We start from the raw sequence: 20,117 nt of genomic DNA, 5'->3' as shown, positions 1-20,117 counted from the left end.
AAGTAATTTTTTAAAAATCTAACTTTTCTTAGAACTTAGTCATGTGATCAAATGCCATTTTTGGCATGGTCACATTTACTAACAACTATTATGACCCGCATGGTAGGTCATAGGAAATGAAACGGTTAATGTGAATTTGACGTCATAAAATTCTCTTTATATTTATTAGGGCATAACTTTTTTAAATTACCGCAATATAATTAATTAACTCAATTAAAAAAATTTAATAAATATATTATGGAATGTTTATTTTATTTTAAATATTTAATTTTAAAACTAAATTTTTTAAATGTTTGATATAAACTAATTTCTTTTTTTTTTTGATACTCATATAAATGATTAATTTTTTTTTGGACATTTATATAAATGTTAATTTTTTTGTTGTTGTTTCTTAAATTTGTAATTACAGCTTTGCAACTAATAAAGAATTTATATTTTTAAAATGTTAGTGAGTAAAAAATAAAAAATATAACTTATTGCAAAAACAATAACTTTAGTTAACTAGTTTAACAGTCATTTTGTTGTGAAAGCAAAGATTTGGCTTCCAAGTACTATTTATTAAAATGTATATATTGTTACACATTCACTTGACTTATAAAAAAAAGTTTAACATGTTTTGTGCAAATTTTTGATGCAGTCTTAAAACATGTTTACAAAGCAATAACACAAAATAAAATTTGTTTATTTTTTAGCTGAATATTTTAAAATAAAATAAAGTTTTTATTTAATAAAATAAAAATAAATAAAATAAATTTATTTTATTTGTAAATAACACTTGTATCGAATGTAACTGTAATTCAAATCTTTGTAACAAACTTTTTTTACATAATCTTTATTCAAACATTCAACAGAATTCGCTTTAGGTACATAATATTGCTTAACACGTACATAAACTGCACAATGAGTAATGCTTGAAATAAGGTCTTTTCTAATTCAAAATCAATTAGATACATAGTTCTTTAAGTATGCTGCCTTGAAACCAGACATTTTTTCGAAAAAGTGTAGTTTAAACACTACATGCTACAATAGAAGATGAAAGTCCTTGGTAAGGCATTTTTTAACTGTGAACTCTCTAACATTAACACAATAAAGCAGTTTGGCAAAAATTTTTGAGCTTGAAAACTATGTATCTTTTACAGCCAAATTACATATCATGTTGTTGACTTTTGGAATGATAATTCTTGGTCTTACACTGGATTTTTCTGGATTACTGCCAGTTGTTGACTTGATGTAATAAATGATATTATGAAATACTGCCTTTGGGATCATCAAACCTGCAGCAATCATTTGTTCAGATTTGTTGTCTACCATTACAAGTTGTACTTGTCTAAATTAAACAAGTGATGCTGTAGCCATACTCAAGGATAATAATGATTGAAAAATCAAACTGCATTTTAAAAAACACCTGCATTTTAAAATTTTGTGTATTTTGTATTTCTGACTTAATTTAGTATTTAAGATTTTAAAATAAACAAATATCTAATAGGACATTCCCTTAATGTTAATTACACTAACTCTTTCTTTTTTCTTTATTTAGTTTTATTACTTCAGATTTGTGTTAACTTATACTGCAACAAAATTGAGATCTAGATTTCATTTTTGTCATTTTTTTTACTTTTCTTTAATTTTAATATTATAAAATTTAAACCTGAGAAAAGTGACTGTTTATATCCATCATGATTTCTTGAAGGCGCTCCAGCCCAGGTCCTCTTATTTGAATAAAAAAATCTCCAGTTAGTGTTATATGAGTAATATAACCAACGGTCTGGCATCCTGGCTAAAAAAAAGATTTTTTAGGAACATTTTAAGTATAGAAATTCTATGTAAGGAAATACTAATTAATTGATTTTTATCAAATTTTAATTAAAATGAATCTATTGAACTATAAATACCTCAGGAACTTTAGGTTGTTGATTATCAGATTTCATTCGAGAAACTAACTCACGGTTGATATTTTCCTCGTCAGCATTTGATCCATACAGTTCAATTACAATGTCTTTATTTACTGGCCTTAAAGCAAATTAAATAACTTTAACTACTTATATTATTATTAAAAAGACATTTTAAAACAACATAATTTAAAATATATCTTTTTATCGTTATTTATATTATCAATAAATTAATGTCAAATTAAAAACATTTAATTTTTTAAATAATATTTATATTATCAATAAATTAATGTCAAATTAAAAACATTTAATTTTTTAAATAAATAATTCTTTAAAACTTTCCCCTAACAAAAATCAGATTTTAATGTTTGGTACAATGCGCAAATAGCTTAAACTTTAGTATAATTTTTTATTGGTTTTAAAATTACTTAACATATTTTTATGACCTTTAGTAATTATTATTTCAACATTTTTTTCTATAATACACGAATCACCTGATGTTTAAACAAATAATAAATTAAAATATGTAAGTTTTGATTTTAACATTTTTGCAGTTGAATTTATTAATTTGCTTTTTCATAATCTTTTCCAATGTGACAAATTAACTCTTTCATTAAAATATAAAAAATTGTGTTTTAATGAAATTTGTAACTAATAAACTGAGAATTTGAAGATCAGAAATAATTTCATTTTTCAAAATTTGAGATCAGTTAATTCACACCTTGCAATTATATTTATCTCACATTATACAGACCTCGGAATTAGGGTCGGCATTCGACAATGCCGACCCTAATTCCGAGGTCTGTATAATATGTTTTATCGTAAAACCGAGGTCTGTATAATATGTTTTATCGTAAAACCTTTGTATCAATTTTTTTTTTTTGCCAACCTCTAACAGATTAAGGGCAGCAAATTATTGCCAACCTCATTTTATCGAGGGCTAAATTATATCTTACTAAAATAATGTTTAAGTCATTTAAAAATCATGAATAACGAAAATTTAGTAAATTTGAGACTATAAAAATATTACTTTTCAATTAAGAAATAATATTAAAAAGTAGTTAATTAGAAATAATGCAAAAGAGAAAAAATTATCAAATACCTTTCAATTATGTGAGCTATTAGAGCACTATCAATGCATGCATCTGATAAATACTGCAGGATATCTGCATCAAAACAACTTTGGACATTGTGTAAGGAGCATTTAATTGACTATAAAAAACAAATAAGATGCAGAATATACAAAAATAGATATAAAAAATTTTTTTTTTAATATTCTGACAACTCTTAAGATCTGATTACTTTCAAATAATTTGACAAATTTAAAATATTACTTTTAAAAAATGTTCAAATGTATATTGTGCGAAGAAGAAAAATATACTTCAACAGAATAGTAAGCTAAACATTTATTTTTTAGTTTTGCAACTGCATTTTGCAATTACAGTTTACTGCATCAACTTTTTGTTTGCATATAGTGTGTACAAGCGTAAACAAGTTGTACAAGGCTACATGTACATTTAGTCAATCCTTAAAGGCTACATGTAGTTTTTAAGGATTGACCAAAAATCTTTAATAGGTCATATTACTGGAACACAAACCAGAATATCAAATTTTGTAACATAATAGATACTTTTTAAGTCATGCCAAAATACATAATTGCTTTAACTGTAATATTCCTTGATAAAAAGAAAATTCACTTTTATACATTATTTACTTTATTGCCAGTACTGCAGGAACAACAAATGATTGCGAGATTCCACAAAGAGAAACGCTAATCTACGTAAAAATATTTATATAAAATAATGAATATTTGCTAAACAAATACAAAGTGCATAGAACCAACAATAAAGTTAAGATTATTGCAGAAAATAATGATTCTGGTTATAAAAAATCTTTGTAACTTCATTATATTATTCATCCATTCATTATATCTTTATTATTCAAACAAAGAAAAAAAAACTTTAAAAATAAATAGTTAGCCCTGCAGAACATATTGCAAATAAAATATTTTAATGTCCTATTTTGCATGGTATAGAAGATAGCTTAAAACTTATTGGTTGTGATAACACAGATACAAATACAAGTTATAATGGAGATATTATCCATTGATTAGAAGTTATAATGGAGATATTATCCATTGTTTAGAAGTTATAATGGAGACTATGTTTAGAAGTTAAATTAGAAAGAAAGTTAGAATGACTAATAATGCTTGGCACATTACTGAAATAGAACAAAATTACAGCTTCTGGACAGTATCAGTGGGTCTTGGCTCGAATTTTATGCCAAAATAGTAATGAGAGCAATAAATAAATAGTAATAATAATAAATAAAGCAATAGTAATAAACAATTTTAGAAAATCTTACTAAGTATTTGGTTTGCCAAAATATTTTGTCAAACCAAAAACCTAGTCCGTTTAAAGTGAGTCTACAGTTATATCTTTGCTTTTAGTATGGGCATGCAAGCATGGATTAGAGGGAGTTGACTAAATTTAATTGTTAAGTTTTTGTATCATTTTTCTTTCCTATATTAGTTATATATTTGCTTCCAAATACAAATAAAGCAAAATATACTTAGAAAAACCAACCACAAAATAAAAAAGTATATTCAAATTGAACCAATGGAAAAAGATTGCTGAAATTATTAAATCTTCTACAAGCTTTGAAAAATTTAAAAGCAATACTGTACTTTCATCCAACCAAGCATCAATAAGTTTAACCCATTACAAATGATATACTAAACAATGCTCTAGTATTTGCAAAACAACAATAATCGGCAATGAAAAAATGAGTTAGAACTATTTTTTGCATCTAAATATTTAATTTATGATTTTTTAATAACTAACAATTTTTTAGTATCTGTTTAGACCATCCTCATGCTACAATACATTAAAACCCATTTTTACATTTTCTATTACACATATTTTTACACTAGAAATAAATTTATTTTTTTATATTTTTTAAATTATTTTAAAATTTTACATTTTTGTAAATTTTATAAATTTAATTCATTGGTAAACTTTTATTTATTGGTAATATTGGTAAATATTTGTATATATATTGGTAAATATATATACAATTTACCAATAAAAATTATTGGTAATATTGATTGGTAAATTTTAAATTAAACTATATAAATAAAAAGAATTTATTGAAAAAAATTACTTGAAATGGCAAAACCAAAAATCTTTCAGGTAAGTTTTTAACTTCAGCTGTTGGTAGAGTGACTTTGTTGCCATAATCAAGTAACAATACTTCACATTCATTACGCATAATTTCAAGTATCTCTACGCGCTTCCAAGTACTACCAGAATACGCAGCATAAAACTTACCAACTTGTAAACTTAAAATATGACTATCTGTTGTGTTTTGAAAAAAATCAAAAATTTCATTTTCTAATTGTCCTAGTTTCTCACTGTATTCAGAACCTATCATGGAAACTGAAACGCTGTTCGAGCTAAAAACACTATTTACAGTTACATCAATGTAGTCTTCATTTTCAGGCACCTCGACCCATTTTGCTAGAAAACATAAAACAATAACAAGAATGTTATACCTCAACATAAAATAACAACAAAAAACATACAATATAAAAGCTGCTTATTAGAAATTTATCAAAAATTTGAAAAGTGCAAAAAGTTTACCTTGGATACTACTTGGAGTTATTGATGGTTTTTGCGTGCTACAGAATTGAAAGTGGCATGCATTTAGTGCATTAGTTAGAACAATTTAGTGCATTAGTTAGAACAACAACCGAAAGTCACAAAATAAAAAATTTCTACCATAAAGTAAAACCATAAGAAATGGTTATTTGAATAAATTAAATTTTTAAACAAAAAATATTAAACTACAAAACTCTGTTTAACTATTTCTTTCTAATAACAGGATTTTTACTTATAAAATAATTTAAAACATAACATAACTTAAATAAAACATAATTTAAAATGAAGTTAAACCTTAAACTCTTGTGCAGAACAGAATCTTTACTAGAACTGTCCAACCTTGACAACAGATTATTGGAGTCTTCGTCAAATAGAGAAACAGAATAAACAGACCCTTTAAAAGGAATAATAATAATCAAAACTATTGCTGAAATTAAATTGTGTTAGTTATGCATGTAAATTTATGTTTCCATGTATGCATGCAAATACTTCCGTGTATGCTCGAAAAATTAAGTTTTAACACGCTAAAAGAATTAACTCCACAACATTATTCTTTTGTAATAAAATGTTTTAATATTAGCAAAACACTTTTAAACAAAGCGACAATTTACTTTTATTGATCATTTATAAAAAGAAATATTTAAAAAAATTTTATTTAATTATATAAAGCTGTGCAAGTTTTATTAAAAATCATATAAAGTTTAGTAAATTTATAAATATAGATTGATTTTTTATTATTTAAAAAGTATGTTTTTTTTATGACCAATGTAAATTTTTCAAAACAACTTGGACGATTAATTTTATAAATACAAGACTTGGATCTGATTGATTTTATAAAGACAAGACTCAGCAACAACTGCATTTTTATGAAATTTTATTAATAACCATTTGTAAAATAAACATAAAAGAACTTACAGGTCACTGAACACAAATATACATATATACATAGTGAATAACAAGTAGATGAATGCCATGCCGGAGGTTTGAACAAAACAAAAATATAGAAATACATAAAGTGACTTATGGATGAACCACCACTGCGCCAGAGGTCCATACAGAATATACACACACAGATTTGACTTTAAATTTTAATTGACTTGAACTTAAATTGACTTGAAAATTAACAATTAAAAGCCTACTCACTAAACATCATCAGTGGTTTCACTTCCTCTTCATAAATTGTGGTAATGTGAGGCAGTTGCACTTCCTCTTCATAAAATATACTTACCTTTTTAGTTTAACCATAAAAGTTTGCTTTCAAATAATTTGATGCAATAAAAAACTTACTTTTACTATGCAAAATACAAAATAAAATTATAATTCATATTTACAAAATAAAATTATAATTATAATTCACGTAGAATGTAATATGTATGTATAGTATAATAAACCGATGAACTTGAATAAAATATAAAGTTATTAAATGTATATTTAGTCTGCAGTTTCGATACTGATCATTATAGATCGCCAATTCAGGGATCTGGCACAAAGCAAAATTTTTTTAACATTAAAGACATTATTTTTCTGCATAACTCAATGATTTAATTATTTCTTTTGTTCATCTTACTCAAAAGAATTGTTTCAAATATTTTAAACTTTGCAAACTATGCAAAGCATGAAATATTTTTAAAAAGATATTGACATTTTTATTTATTAAATATAATATTTAATAAATAAATTTTTTTTTAAGAGTTTGTTTCTTTTTTTAGTAAAATTTTTTTGTAATTGTTTTTTGTCAGTCAAGTTAAGCTTTTTTTTTGCACATTTTTGAAATGTTCTCAAACATCTAAAAAGCCATGGCCAAGTAGTAAGCAACCAGGGTTGAAATTTGACTGGGGCGGGGTTTGATAAAATATTGACAAGGCCGGGGTCAGGTTTGTAACTTTATTCATCCTAAAGTATATATTTTTTTATTCAAAATTCATGTTATATTTGGTATATATGTGCATATAAAAACATCATTATAATCAACATGATCATCATAATCATTATCATCATCATCATCATCATCATCATCATCATCATCATCATCATCATCATCATCATCATTATCATCATCATCATCATCATCATCATCATCATCATCATCATCATCATCATCATCATCATCATCATCATCATCATCATCATCATCATCATCATCATTATCATCATCATTATCATCAGGTTTTAGCCTTCCTTGTTTATGCTGTTTCTTTAATTTAAACAATCTAAAGCATTTTCTTTCCTTAACTAAAGCTCATTCAACAATATGAAAAACACTCTCTTGAAGTTTTCTTAGTTCTACTGCTACAATTATCTCCTGAAGCTGCTACCTCTCGGCATACTGATACCTAAATCATTTTAATCTTCTCTAACAATGTTGTTTTTATAGAATGTTCTAACCTTTTATAGAATGTTTTTTTCTAAGATAAGAAAAGGAGACATAAGATTATTCCTCCTTTTCTCATCTTGTTCAAGTCATACCACACATCCATCTGATCATCTTCTCTTTCTGCAAACACTTCACCATATAAATATGAAAGCATCTAAATAAATAGCAAGCCTTTATATTTATATCCATATTATATAACCATAATTGCGCATCTTGGAAGCTTTTATTCCTTCTCTTTAGTTTTAAGTCAAGCCTCATTCTACTCCACATTTTTAACCAATTTAAGCAATTGATTTATTAAACCATAATCACTTTTTTCATCTTTTTTACAAGAATATCTCTCTCAAGAACAAATATCCTTTAATTCTTGCAAGAAACCAATGTAAAAAGGCCCAGTCTGATGTTAAGCTCTGTTATTTTCAGTTTACTAAACCTTGTATCTTATTTCAGATGTTAGGTTCTAGAGACTTTTGGAAAGTCTTCAACAGTGTCATTAACTAAAGTAAACCTAACATTCAATCTCTAATTCATAAGTTTGTTCTTTTTACTTCTCCCTAAAATAGGACACAATTATTTGGAAAGAACTCTTCCTCTAACGTGACCCTTGAATCTAAAGGCCATAATGTTCCTGCCATACCAGTTAAGCAGATTAACCCATTGTTAAACATCAAAATTAATCTTTCCAATGCTAAAGTTAATTCTAAATTCATCGCTTTTACAGTTTGTGCTTCAGACAAGTTTTCCATATTAGTCTTAAAGAAGTGTTCTCCAGAACTCTCTTCAATTTCTGCTAAACTTTTAAGAAATGCTAAATAAGTGGTTTCAATTTTTAAAACTCTAGAAAACACTATGACCTCTCCAACTATTCTACAATTAGTCTTCACTCTGTTACTAATTTCTTTGTATAAAGTTTTCGAGATTATTAAACTATTTCTTACTGACTGCAGTATTTAAGTTATTCTTAAAAGCCTTCATTCTCCTTCATTTTAAGCAACATTAAGGGTATCTTTGCTTCTGTATTGTTTCTTATCTACAATAATGATCTTCATGAAAATTTTTTATCTAAAGTGGCTCTATTTGCTGACGACTCAACCTAATACTCTTGTCTTGACAAAAAGTCTTTACTTTTTAATTTCTTAGAACAAGCAGCCAATTTTTAATCTGATCTCTCTTCTGTAACAGCCTAAAGCTTGCAGTAGCTTGTGGATTTCAAGTCTGGTCTTCAAATCCAAAATTTTTGCTAGACAACAAAACTCATTTATATACTGCAAAAAAATATTACAATATTCTTAGCATTCCTATAATGACAAATAACAATCCCCTTACTCAAGTCTAAAAGTACATTCTAAATGTAATTAAACCAGCTTTATCTGCCAAGATTGGACTTCTTATTCAATAAGTTGCATTCTTTTACTGTATCTGTCCCTTCATGCTATAAAAACTTTATTTGATCCAATTTTTTTTGTTGCACACCAAAAAATCTTATGACTCTCACCCATCTTTATGTTTTCTTTTTTTATACAACCTACAACATTTTAAGTTTTCAGTTAATTTTTTCCTAGCATTTTAAACCTATCCTCTATTTTAAAGTAACTCATAACTTAATAGTGGTTGTTTGCAACCTAATTGGAAGTAAATTAGAGTTTAAAAATATATAAATATATGCCAGTATTTATTAAATAGTAAAGGTAAGTATAAAATTATAATATATAAAGTATTATAAATTTTTTTCTAGTCCCAGCTATCAACCCCTACTGAATCATATAATTTTACCAGGGCTGAGTTTGCACAAAGTCTCATTTTTAGCCGGAGCTGAGACTGGGGCCCCAGTCAATTACTATAGCCTTGTTGTTGCAGCTAAATATTATATGTAGTGTTATTACAACTATCAAATAATTGGACTGTCAACTAAATAGACAATTTTCATTAGTCACAAAAATTGACTAATACATTTTTAAAATCACTAATAGTGACTAATTAGTGAAGTCACTAATAGTGACTAACAAGTGACTAATAGTGTATTTAGTCAAAGTATGGGAATAATTGAAATAAATAGTAATAAAAATAATAAAGTTATTTATATTTCCTTTCTATTTTTAATATAGTATCATTTAAATAATAATTGCAGCAAAACAATATAAGAGAAGGGCTGCTTCAACAACGGGTCAATCTATTTCCAGAACCCAATGGTTTAGAGACCATTTTAAATACTTGCTATCACTGTGTCACAAAAAGACTTTAAATTTGAACCTCTTTTCTCAAGAAAAACCTTCAGGGGTTTGATAGTAAAAATATGTAGGAGTACATTAGAGATAGAAAAAAATTGATTTGAAAATTTTGATTTTTTGGTCTATTGACAAGATTATTAATCAAATAAAGTAAAACATTTTTTACATAAAAATTGTATATTTTTGTCACATAAGTTACTAGCAAGGATAAGCAGCTTGTTTAAGTAAGAGTTCCTAGACCCTTTATTGATTTTAAAATTCTGGGAAAGACTAGCGAACAGTTTCATTGTGTCTTTTGAGCAAAATACAAGTGCAAAACTATTTAAAATTGATATAAAGAATTAAGCATAAGAATAAGCAACAGTAGTAAAATATTAAACAAAAAAAAACAATTTTTCGAAACTTAAGTACCCAAGTATTTACTTATTTTTATCTAGTACCTAAAATTTTAAAATGTCACAGTCATCATAACTTAGTACATAATATATAAGATACTATGCTGAAGTTTTATGCAAAGTTTATATCAAATTATTATTTCACAGATTTGTAGTGCACTGTTTTCATTTAACATAAAATGATTCTATTTTTAAAACTGCCATGATACTATGAAAGAATAATTTTAAATTTCTATAAACTTTTAAATTTATTTTTAATTATAGAAACTTTTTTTTCTTTATATATTAGTTTACACTAAAACTAATATTTATCATTAAATTGATAATAAATTAAATATATTATATTCTAAATTGATTAATTACAATAATTTCATTATTTAAAACTATATGGATACAAGAATGATGATATGGATGTATACAGACTTCAAACTTTTTGACATTTTTGAAATCTAACATTTAAAAAAAAAAAATTCCACTCTCGAAATTTCCATTCTTGAATAAATCATTTAAAATGAATGTTTAATAAAAGTCCAATATTGCCCCAAAATGCCTGCAAGATATAAATGATGAAAAGCTATACATTTGTACATTTAGACATGGAAAATTACTTCATTTTATAAAAAAAACTTTTACAATTTTTTTAAGTAATTTTTATAAAAAATGCATTTAAAATATATTAATAGGTTTTCAGCCCTCAGAATTAGAAAAAATAAGATCAGCAATAAATTGTCAAACTATTTTTGGTCAGCACAAAATTTTTGACACAAAAGGTTTACCCCATCAACATAAAAATGAGGTCAGTAAAAATTCGCCACCCTCAGACTTGGCATTGCCAAACTCTGACCCTAATTTCGAAGGCTGCAATTTTGATAGAAATCTATCAAAAATATATTTATATTCATACCATCTTTTGATTCTATCTTCATTTTTAGTTTTTTATCTTTGGTAAGTCTACGAAATATGTTAATATTTTCTTCTGACACAAACCTGAGCTTCTGAATATAAATTATATTGTTGTATTAGTTCTATTGGTAACTGCATAAAAGCTGATAAAGAGTTTTAGTTAAAATAAAGTTTGAAAAAAATGCTTGCTATAAAACCTCATTAATTTTATGGATAGTACAATGAACTGCTTGCATTGGGAGAGATTTAAATTCATCATTTAGCTCTCTGAGTTCTCCTTCGATAACCTCTTCATCATTACCATAGTCAACATAAAAAACATGACAAATGTGTAGTGGGGAACGATGCTTCTAAAATTTAAAAAAAACTTGAAACTAATGGGGCAATGGTGCAATCTTGATGGTGAGATGATCATATTTTTAAAAAAATTCATCTAAAAAGCATTTTCATCAAAAAAGTAATTCCATCTTAAAGACTCTTACTTGTTCTCTTAAGCTGAGAACTTTTGCACGAAACCACATTTTATATTCTGTTGAAAATACAGCATAATATTTACCAACATAAGCTTTTGCAAACAGTAAATGAGTTTTCTGAAAAAATAAACAAATAATTTTAAACAATTTTGAAAACAACTTGTGAATTATAAATCTATTACTTGGAAAAATGAAACTCTTTTAAAAAAACTTTATAACTTTACTTACTGTGTAATAAACCTGCATTGAAGTGTCAAATTCTCCTATTGTCGAATCGGCTAAATGAATGTAAAAGCAATCCAAACTTGATACATGACTAATATACACATCGACAACTTCCCTGAAAAAAAAAAGTTTCTGTAAAGTCTATTTCTTCTTATTATAATATGAAATTAGGATCACATAGTTAATTGTGATGTTAACTTTTTTGAAAAAAAAGTTTGATTTGTATTCACCAGCAGACACATTAGTTTACTTGGGCGAGGGAAGGGGAGAGGAGAGGAGGGGGAAAGTAATCAACAGATTTAAATTTTTTATTTAAACTTTATTACAGAACTATTAACATTACCATTACTGTTACCGAATATTGGGTTCAAACTTTTATAGAGGATTTAAAATTATTAAAAATATATTATTGTGTAACAATTATTTAGATATATTAATGTATATTAATGTATTAATTAGATTATTTATACATTATTTACATTACATTACATTATTATAACACAAAACTAAACAATCAGTAAATTAAATTTATAGCAATTTTCACAAAAAATTAAAATTTTAAAAGCAAACTTCAATATTTGTTAATAAGAATATAACAGAAAAAGATATCAAAATAACTTTATTCTTTAACTGATATATAAATTTTTTGATAAAGTTTTTACAAACTACATTTTGACTCATTACTGAACTTCTGGATATCATAATAAAAGATAAGTGTTAGAAGGATAAGGAAGAAAGATAAGAAAGGATAAGGGTTTAAGATAAAGATAAAGATAAGTGTTAGAAAACAAGGAGTGACACAAGTTTAAACACAAGTTTATTTATTATAACTTTTGTATAAATTAAACTTGTGCTAAAGTCCAAATGAGTGGTTTTCAATCAAAAAATCCATCACAATATCACCAATACAATTGTGGTTTAGTGGTAGAGCACTCACTTCATAAGCATGAGTTCATTTCCAACCATGTCACTGATAGCATTGTGCTTAACTTGCTTCTCCACGCAGCAGTATGGTTCATCCAGGTTTGTGTTTTAAGATCATTGGGTTGCTTATACAATATTACACTACTCTTTATACAATAATGACTTAATTTATTTTTTTTGAATTGAAAAAAAAAATCAGATAGCTTTTTGTTATTTTAGTTATTAAAAACAACTTACAATACTTTAAATTTTAAACTGCGTGCCAATGGGTAGAGAAACCAATTTTAAATAAGAACATATGGCACAGTAAAGTAAAAATAATACAATAACAATAACCATAATAATAATAAAAACAATACAATAGTGGTATATACAGGATGAACAGAACTATAATACTATAGTGGTATATACAGAAACAGATAAAATCTTAGCTACAAAAAAACTGTTTAAAAAATCAATGGTTTATTTTCTTCCTAAAAAATAAACAAAGGGCTCATGAGATAATCATTGTTAAGAAAAAGGTATTAGAACTAACATTTTGGCAAGAAAGTTTAATTTATCATTCACGATTTGACATTAACAACAAAATCCAAAGAAAGACTTATTTGGATTATAGAACAGCAGTTAGAAATTATTTGTAGTGATAAAGTTAACTTACATTTTTGCAATCACAAAGAAAGAATATATATATCATTTGATTAGCTACTTAGAAGTGTTCAGAATATTTTTTGCAACCCTGTCAACAACAGTGGTGAAGGCTCGTTTGCCATTTAAAAATGTTTTTCAAACAAAGGTACTTATATGTGAATACAAAATTAATTTATCATATCAACAGTTTCAATCAACTGAGCGCTTGAAACAACTTCTGAATTTTGACAATATTTTGTAAGATGTGTTGAAAGTAATTTAAATCAACAAAATTTCTGTAATAATTGAACGACATTAAAAAATATATATATGTAATAACATAAGGCAATTTTTCATAAAAAATACTTATTTTAAAACATAAAAAATAAAAGACAATTACCCAGAAATTTCCAGCAAAACAAGTTCATTGATTACACTTGAAGCTTGAGCCATAAAAGAAAAAAAAAATACAATAAGATTCAATTTTTCTTTATTTTTCACCAAAAATAAATATTAATAAACAAAATAATAAAATAAACAAAATAACAAAACTAAATCTTTAGTATCTAAATGAGTAGTAATGATTTGAAAAACTACTTTATTACTAAGTTAATTTTTAATAACTTCAATATTCAGTTTCAATAATTAAAAAAACCTAAGTAACAACCTCAATATTAATATGTAAAGAACTTTTAGCTATTGTTTTTTTTTTCGTATTACTCTAATTTGGGGTTTTCTTTCTAATTATATAATATAAAAATATAAGAGTAATTTCTAATTACTCTAATTTGGGGTACAACGTTTTTTTTTTTGTTTTTTTTTTTGTATTTCACCTCCCCAAGGCCAAGAAGGCCACTACAGTTGAGGAGGCAACTTGTGGTTAAAACTTGTTTCTCCGCGCAGCGGCCTTGTTCGTCAAGGTTCGTGTTTCGGAGTTATAGAGTTGAGAGAGGGTTATAACCACTATTAAGTAACCTCCTCGTCTGTAGTGGCCTTCTCACTTCTCGGCCTTGAGGAGGTGAATAACAAAAAAAAAAAAAAAAAAAAAAAAAAACCCTCTCCCAACTCTATAACTCCGAAACACGAGCCTTGACAAACAAGGCCCCTGCGCGGAGAAACAAGTTGAGCGCGGTACTACCAGGGACGTGGTAAGAATCGAACTCGGAACCTCTCGCTTATGAAGCAAGCGCTCTACCACTACACCACTACCGCATTATTTTATTATTATCAACATTATTTATTTAGGAGTGAAAATAAAAAATTTGGTGTGAGGCTTGCTTTTTGATCTATTTTCTAAAATTAAAACACTTTTTTTTTCATAATGCTTTGATTTTTGACTGACATTTAACTATGCGAATTATAATAAAAAAACAAATGTTTGATTTTGATTGCATTTTTTACTTCTGCATGTAACTAAGGTTCACTGTACCTTTTTTTTTATTAAAAATAGGAACACACAAGTAAAAAGAATTGTTATAAATTTGTAATAGCAACTAATAGTATTCACACAGAGATTTACTATAAAACAATTTAACATAATTGACTTATTTCAAGTACTTATTTAAAGTAATTATTTATTTATAGTTATTACTTATTTATTAAGTAATTATTTAAATTTACTATTTTATAGCAAACTTATCTCTCATGAATATTATATTGTCAATAAAACTTGTAAAATATTGCATGTCATAGAGTTATTGCATCTTCTCTTTTTATAGTTACCTGATTGCGGACCACATTAGAACAAATTGACACGATTTTAGATTGTAAGCTAAAAACAGGTTAGGAGTGTTGACTGCTGTGTCAGAACCAGTTTGTTTGAATGTTGGAAAAATCTAGTGGTATAAAGAACAAACATTTAAAACTTCAATAAATTGATGCTCAGTTAAGTTTTCATTGTAATGAACTATTAAACTATCGCATGGTCATTATATGTTAGAAAAATTGAAATCTCCTACTACCAGGGATGCAGAGTCCCAAAAAGACTCCGGCTTTATAACTCTACTTTTTTCAAATCTGTAGTGTCCAGAAGCTCTAAACATGTTTGTTGACTTATGATCTGCTATATTAAAAAAATTCATGAGATTTAATGACTTATTGTTTTTAAGCCCGGAGTCCTGGAGTCCCGGAGTCCTTGCCGCTATTATACCTAAGGACTCCGGGTTCAAAAAATGATTGCTCCTCTAACTTAAAAGTCTTAATTTTTTTCCTAATAGTAATCCATAAACTTATTTATATTTTTAGAACTCTTGGATACCAAAAACTAGGATGAAGTAATCTTTTTGTGACTTTAAAATCAGGAGTCCTTTTTGGGACTCCGCATCCCTGCCTACTAATATTTTGAGTTTTAAAGAAATTCTAATTGAGTCTAGGATTGATTTTGAGTAATTGAGTCTCCTACCACTACAAGAGTGTATGTTTTGTCAATTAAGAGTTTTAAAGCAGTTTTATTTGAGTCGATTTTGATTAATTGAGTCTAAGATCAATTTTGAGAAATTGAGTCTCTTACCAAAATGAGAGAGTATGTTTTGTCAAATATGAGTTTCATAGCAGTTCTAATTGAGTGTAGGATCGATATCAATTAAATGATTTGAGATTTATAGAGATAAAGAATATAATCTAGAGTAAGAAAGTGGCAAGCACGATAAAGAGATGCAACCTTAGCAGATGCTAACTTTGCAATGGTTTCCAAGAAAGAGTAGAAGTAAGAGTTAATCCTAGAAGAGAAAGGGTAGGTGACTCATCAAGTACATTAATGTTCATAAATATACAGCCCTTGGAATTAGGGTCGGCATTTGGCAATGCCAATCTTACTGCTGACCTATGAGTTTTTGAAACTCATAGGTCAGCAGTTAAACTTGTTTCTATGTTTTATGGCAGGACTTTTAGCACAATTAGCTGAAAAAAAGAGTTTTATCTTAAAAGTTAAAGTTCACGAGCCACTGAGAGCCCCATGCTGGAGGAGAAGTGAGATCCATTTTAAGCTCAAAAAAACTGGTTTAATTGCGAACTTGCAACTTAATTTGAATTTAGTTGCGAATTGGTAAGTGTAAAGTAGTTGCAAAAACTGACATAGGTGCAAACTGGCATAAGTGTGAATCAGCCTAAGTGAACTGGCATAAGTTTGCTAAAAGAATTTGCAAACATTGCTATAAAAACAAATTCGCATAAGTGCAAACTGGCATAAGTGCAGACTTATGTTAATTCTCACCTATGCCAGTTTACACTTATGCTAATTTGCACTTATGCCGATGTTTGTAAACTCTTTTGACCCACTTATGTCAATTCACATTTCACTCCTGTATTTGTGCAATGATTCCATTTATTGTATACTTAAATTAAATACTAAACATAAATACATATAATTTTTATGCTTCTGTTGCATTTTGTTGCTTTTACATGCATTAATAGTATACTATATTACATTAATATATTAATTATATTAATAGTATACATTATTATACTATATTATTGTATACACAATATTAGGTAATGTATAACTTTTTATTTAACAAAACATTTAAACTGATTTTACCTGTTTCTGCAGTGGACACAGATGTTTTTAAAGAAGATGAAGATTTCTTTGCAGTAAATACTGATGTTGTTGCAGTAAATGCAGATGATTTATCTTTTAAAAATATGTTTCGTTTACTTTCTGAAGAGGTGTTAGATATATTGACAACTAAATTTTCAGACTCTGAAACTCTTTCACTATCCTGAAAATATATATTGTTTATTAATTTATTTTTTTTACTATAATTATATAATGCATTTGTATCACTTATAAGTGAATACAATGAAATAATGAATACAATGAAATAATGAATACAATAAAAAAATGAATATAATGAAATAATGAATACAATGAAATAATGAATACAATGAAATAATGAAGTAATGAATACAATGAAATAATGAATACAATCAAATAATGAATACAATGAAATAATGAATACAATAAAATAATGAATACAATGAAATAATGAATATAATGAAATAATGAATACAATGAAATAATGAATACAATGAAATAATGAATACAATGAAATAATGAATACAATGAAATAATGAATACAATGAAATAATGAATACAATGAAATAATGAAAATGCTTATTACAAGTGAATATATCTAATAACAAAAATGCTAACTATAAGCTTTCTTTGCAATAGGTACAGATATTAAAACCCATCCCACTCTTGGTATTCGATAAAAATATGCACGTTGGCAACACACTAAGCAAACATTGCATGGGTGATTGCATAGTTATCAACAAATAGGAACATATCTTATATGCTCTATATACATCAAAATCATGTATAAATAATATGTATATGTAATAAATTCAATCATTATTATCTTAGATTGTTATGGCAACAGTATGACTTGCTATATGCTACACTTTCTACATACTACAGCAACACTGGCTACATACTACATTCTACTACAGTATCACTTGCTACATACTACATACTACTACACCATCACTTGTTACATACTATAGCATCATTTTTTGAACATTCACAAGTACGACTTTTAATGGCATGTCTGAACAAATAACTAAAGCATGTTTGAAGATGCTTAAGATAACCGCTCATGATATCATTAAGTGCATCAAGTTAACAGATGACATCAATCCAGGTAAATCCTGTGAAAGACCAAAATTTAAGATTCCGAAAACCAACATAATACGCCATTTGACTGTGATTGACAAACATATTTCAAGCAAATTCCTCCTCAACTGTCTCCTAATGTAAATGTTAGTACTTGCACAGTTCAAATACAAGGTGTACTTGAACTGTGCAAGCAAAAGAACTTTAATCTTTGTTTGTATTGTGCCGAATTGAAACAACACTTTCCTCAAAATACCTTTTGTGATCATACCAAATTTTGAAAAGAACACAAAGATTAGACTGCTACTGACATGTGTGAAAATGTGATGACATGTCAATATTCAATAGTCAATATTCACCATCCATTAAACTCACACCACTATAATCCTAGATACAAAGCATCTTCTGTTAAACAATATCCAGCAATTGGACAATCTTGTTTCTCTGCATTGTGGCCTTGTACCTCAAGGTTCATGTTTCAGAGTTAAAAAGTTATGAAAGGGTTGTAACCACAATAACGTAGCCTCCTTTGACTGAAGTAGCTTTTTTGGCCTTCGGGATAAAAAAAATTATGATTTAAGGTGTAACAACTGCCAACAGTCATGTTATTTTTTTCAAAGTAAATTTTCCACAAACTATTTAACAATTTTGAGGAACAATGTATTTGAATTAGAACATTTGAAATTTTTATGCATGACAGGACAACATGTCACCACGCAAAAATTGAAGAAAATGCTATCAGGCAAGGAAATTCAACTAATGTTTTTACTCAAAAACCAGACAATTCACCTGATTTAAACCCCATTGAAAACTGTAAGATAAAATTAAAAACAGAAGTTTTGAATAACAGTATATAACTACTGATCTTGGAGAAGCAGAATATAATAAAAAAATTAAAATACTCACTTTTTTTTTTAAGTACAATATCTCTCGATTTGGGGCTGGGCTGAAAAAAGAAAAAGTAAATAAAACATACAAAACGTTTTGTTCACTTTATTTTAACAAAAAAGATTTTGTTTACATACTAAGAAGATACTAAGAAAATATAATCAAGTATGCTGGTTAACATTTTTGTTAAATATTGTCACATGTCATAAGTCTGAATTATACTGTCATATAAACTCTGAACTATATTGAAAATATAAGTTATTTAAGTTAAAGGTTTTTTCATTTCTGTACAAGTGTTTTTATAATTTATTGTTGAACTAAATGAATAAAATAATTTTTACTTTTTTTAACCACTAATGAATTAAATAAATTTTTTGTCAATTTTAAATAAATAAAAATACTTGAAAATTTTAAAAGAATTCTTTTACATTTAGGGGTTACTCCATGGAAAATAATTTTTCAGATTGCATTACGATGATTATATTCAGAGAAAATGTAACATGAACAGTTCAAAATAGTCAAATTTGTTTATTTTGATTTACCCTTTTTTTTTTCCTTTTTTTTAACTAATTTAATTAAAACAAAGCAGCAAGCAACAGCTATTTAAGTTAGGAGTTACTAGATATTAAAAAATTATTAGAGAGCAAGAAAACAGTTGATAGAAAATTTAAAGAACTGTAAACTATTTGACTCCGCAAAACATGAAGATGGATGCGAATTTCAAAGCATTAATGTGCAAGGAAAAAAACTATATGAATAAGAGTTTTTAGAGCATAAAGGTATAAATAAAGTAAAATGATGCAACTTTGCTGAATGATGGATCATACCAGAATGAATTTGGTGTATGGAACTAGAGATATAAGCTTGTTTGAGATGTGACCATGATAGTATTTGTAGAAAAAAGAGATGAAACTTTACAA

The 20,117-nt window shown here is 26.8% G+C and overlaps 1 protein-coding gene across 1 annotated transcript in view; it reads right to left on the bottom strand.

Moving 5' to 3' along the window:
* Positions 1-20,117, bottom strand: part of LOC101239559 (tudor domain-containing protein 7) — a 62,839-nt gene that overhangs the window by 28,759 nt on the left and 13,963 nt on the right. The window contains exons 3-15 of the mRNA XM_065795586.1: positions 19,216-19,255; positions 17,233-17,413; positions 14,098-14,140; positions 12,150-12,261; positions 11,931-12,038; positions 11,646-11,798; positions 11,450-11,540; positions 5,843-5,942; positions 5,531-5,568; positions 5,052-5,407; positions 2,992-3,101; positions 1,893-2,010; positions 1,649-1,777 (exon numbers count right to left, since the gene is read on the bottom strand). Of these exons, the coding sequence (XP_065651658.1) occupies positions 1,649-1,777; positions 1,893-2,010; positions 2,992-3,101; positions 5,052-5,407; positions 5,531-5,568; positions 5,843-5,942; positions 11,450-11,540; positions 11,646-11,798; positions 11,931-12,038; positions 12,150-12,261; positions 14,098-14,140; positions 17,233-17,413; positions 19,216-19,255 (1,579 nt within the window). The remainder of the gene's footprint in view (positions 1-1,648; positions 1,778-1,892; positions 2,011-2,991; positions 3,102-5,051; positions 5,408-5,530; positions 5,569-5,842; positions 5,943-11,449; positions 11,541-11,645; positions 11,799-11,930; positions 12,039-12,149; positions 12,262-14,097; positions 14,141-17,232; positions 17,414-19,215; positions 19,256-20,117) is intronic.

The sequence above is a fragment of the Hydra vulgaris genome, chromosome 04 (genome assembly GCF_038396675.1).
Source record: "Hydra vulgaris chromosome 04, alternate assembly HydraT2T_AEP".
NCBI lineage: Eukaryota > Metazoa > Cnidaria > Hydrozoa > Anthoathecata > Hydridae > Hydra > Hydra vulgaris.
This window is presented reverse-complemented; position numbering and strand designations above follow the sequence as displayed.